The 2,594-nt window shown below is 68.9% G+C and overlaps 1 protein-coding gene across 1 annotated transcript in view; it reads right to left on the bottom strand.

Moving 5' to 3' along the window:
• The window catches only part of CPT1B (carnitine palmitoyltransferase 1B), a gene marked incomplete at its 3' end in the record, with an annotated part of 30,637 nt that overhangs the window by 23,287 nt on the left and 4,756 nt on the right, over positions 1-2,594 (bottom strand). Inside the window, exons 6-9 of the mRNA XM_019470892.1 lie at positions 1,943-2,107; positions 1,678-1,812; positions 617-769; positions 7-106 (exon numbers count right to left, since the gene is read on the bottom strand). Coding sequence (XP_019326437.1) covers positions 7-106; positions 617-769; positions 1,678-1,812; positions 1,943-2,107 — 553 coding nt within the window. The remainder of the gene's footprint in view (positions 1-6; positions 107-616; positions 770-1,677; positions 1,813-1,942; positions 2,108-2,594) is intronic.

Raw genomic sequence — 2,594 nt, 5'->3', positions numbered from 1 at the left:
AGCCACCACCGGTGGAGACGAGGTCAGGGTGCTTGCTCAGGTCGCACAGCTTCAGCTGCTGCTGCGGCGTCTGGCTGGTGGAGAGGCGCCAGGGCTCCGACAGCACCTGCCCGGAGCAGGCGTCGGTGCCTCCGGCCAAGCACCCCACTGTGCCCCAATGCACCCTGCTACGCCCCGCTGCACCCCATTGCGCCCCGCTGCAACCTGCTGCAGCCCGCTGCCCACAGGCGCACAGGGCCTGGCAGGTACGTGTGTGCTGGTGTCACCGTGTGGGGCGCGGGCGCTGCACACCCGCGTGGCACAGGCAACCGCATCCCCGCGCACAGCCCGGCTGCAGCGCCCGGCTGGCTGTGCCACGCGCAGGGTGATACGCACAGGGTGCTGTCGCTGTGGCATGCGGCGACACGCCAGCGATGGCAGCTGGACGCATGCGCCCGAGCCACATGCAGTGTGTGCTGCCCTTGCACACGCGTGTGCTGGTGACACACGTAAGGGGGGGGTGGCTTTCCCTCCGCATGCCCATGCAGCCCCCTGCATGCCACGTGTGTCACCATCACGGCGCGGTGCTGCGCGGTGCTGTGCAGTGCCGTGTGCCCCCGCGCCCACCTGGGCTCACCTGGGCCAGGAAGGGGGACTGCACCCCCAGGTAGCGGGACACCACGTAGAGGCAGAAGAGGTGCCGATCGATGCCGGCCCCGGTCATGGCCATGCGGTACATGTGCTGATGCTTCTCAGCCGCCAGCTTGAAGAGCTGCTGGCGCTCGGCTCGCTGCGGGGAGAGCTGGGCTCAGGGGCAAGGCAGGCTGGGGTCCCATCACCCCTAACCCGGCCACACCGGGTCCTCTGTGTGGGGTGAGTCCTCCCTGGTCCTGCCCGGGGGAGGCAACAGCTGCGCAGCTCTGGAGGAGACGGTTCCGAGGGATGGGGCTTCTCAGCCGCCAGCTTGAAGAGCTGCTGGCGCTCGGCTCGCTGCGGGGAGAGCTGGGCTCAGGGGCAAGGCAGGCTGGGGTCCCATCACCCCTAACCCGGCCACACCGGGTCCTCTGTGTGGGGTGAGTCCTCCCTGGTCCTGCCCGGGGGAGGCAACAGCTGCGCAGCTCTGGAGGAGACGGTTCCGAGGGATGGGGACCTCTCCCAGGGACAGGGATGTCCCCAAGGGATGGGCACCTCTCCCAGGGACAGGGATGTCCCCAAGGGATGGGGACCTCCACAGGGACAGGGACTCCCTCCAGAGATGGGCACTTTCTCTAGGGATGGGGACATCCCCAAGGACTACGCCAGAGATGGGGCCCTCCCTGAGAGATCTTCATGAGCGATGGGGACCTCCGTGAGGGACGGGGACCTCCGTGAGGGATGGGGACCTCCTCCGGAGATTGGCACTTTCTCCAGGGACAGGGTCATTCCCAAGGAATAGGAACATCTGCCAGAGATGGGGACCTCCCCAAGGGATGAGGACCGCTGTGAGGCACGGGGACCTCCCCTAGTGACAGGGACCTCTATGGGGGATGGGGACCTCCCCAGGGACCACCAGGGAGAGGGGAGGTGCTGGCTGAGCCAGGCCGTGCATAGACAGCCCCGACCCAGCTGGGGACAGCAGAACGGAGCCAAGGGCTCGGAGGGGAGGTCCGGGGAGGAGGGGTTGGGGGCTGGAGACCCAGACCCTGGCGCATTGCTCACGGTCTGCCGGGCATCCCCCATGCTGCGCACGAAGGCGGTGGACTCGGCGGTGCAGGACCTTACTGTCTCCGTCCGGCCCTCACGGAAGAGCCGTGTCATGGAGGCCTCGTAGGTGAGGCAGAAGCAGCCCTTGTCCTGCGGAGAGGCCAAGTCAGACCGGGGCGTGCCCGGAGAATGCTGTCCCCTCCCCATCCCCGTCGCCGTCGCCGTCCCCATCCCCGTCCCTGTCCCCATCCCCATCCCCGTCCCGTCCAGGGCAGCTCACGCGGAAGTGGGCGAGCTGCAGGGAGATCTGGATGAAGGCGTCGGGGCTGGTCCGGCACTTCTTGATCAGCCCCTTCCCAAAGTCGGAGAACTGGAAGCAGCAGAAGTCCACGTCGTCGGCCAGCGCCTTGGCCAGGTGGTACGAGCCCTCGATGGTGGCACGGCACTGCGGAGAGGCGCAGCCGTGGCGGACAGGGTGCGCGGCACCAGCCTCCAGCCCCCCCATCACCCGGGGTGGAGGGACGCTGACGGCTCAGCCCCAGCCCTGGGCACAGCCCAGGGACACTGGAGGGCCAATGGGTCCCCGGTGCACTGATGCCCCAGCGCCTTGGCCAGGTGGTACGAGCCCTCGATGGTGGCACGGCACTGCGGAGAGGCGCAGCCGTGGCGGACAGGGTGCGCGGCACCAGCCTCCAGCCCCCCCATCACCCGGGGTGGAGGGACGCTGACGGCTCAGCCCCAGCCCTGGGCACAGCCCAGGGACACTGGAGGGCCAATGGGTCCCCGGTGCACTGATGCCGTGGGGCGCAGGGGGTGGCCGGGGTGCAGAGAGCCCACCCCGAAGCTGTGGGGTGCAGGGGTCTGACTGGGGTGCAGAGAGGCCATCCTGAAGCTGTGGGGCGCAGGGGGTAGCCGGGGTGCAGAGAGCCCAC

The sequence above is a fragment of the Aptenodytes forsteri genome, unplaced genomic scaffold (assembly GCF_000699145.1).
Source record: "Aptenodytes forsteri isolate BGI_AS27 unplaced genomic scaffold, ASM69914v1 Scaffold304, whole genome shotgun sequence".
NCBI lineage: Eukaryota > Metazoa > Chordata > Aves > Sphenisciformes > Spheniscidae > Aptenodytes > Aptenodytes forsteri.
Note: the sequence above shows the minus strand (reverse complement) of the source record. Positions and strands in the feature narration are given on the sequence as shown.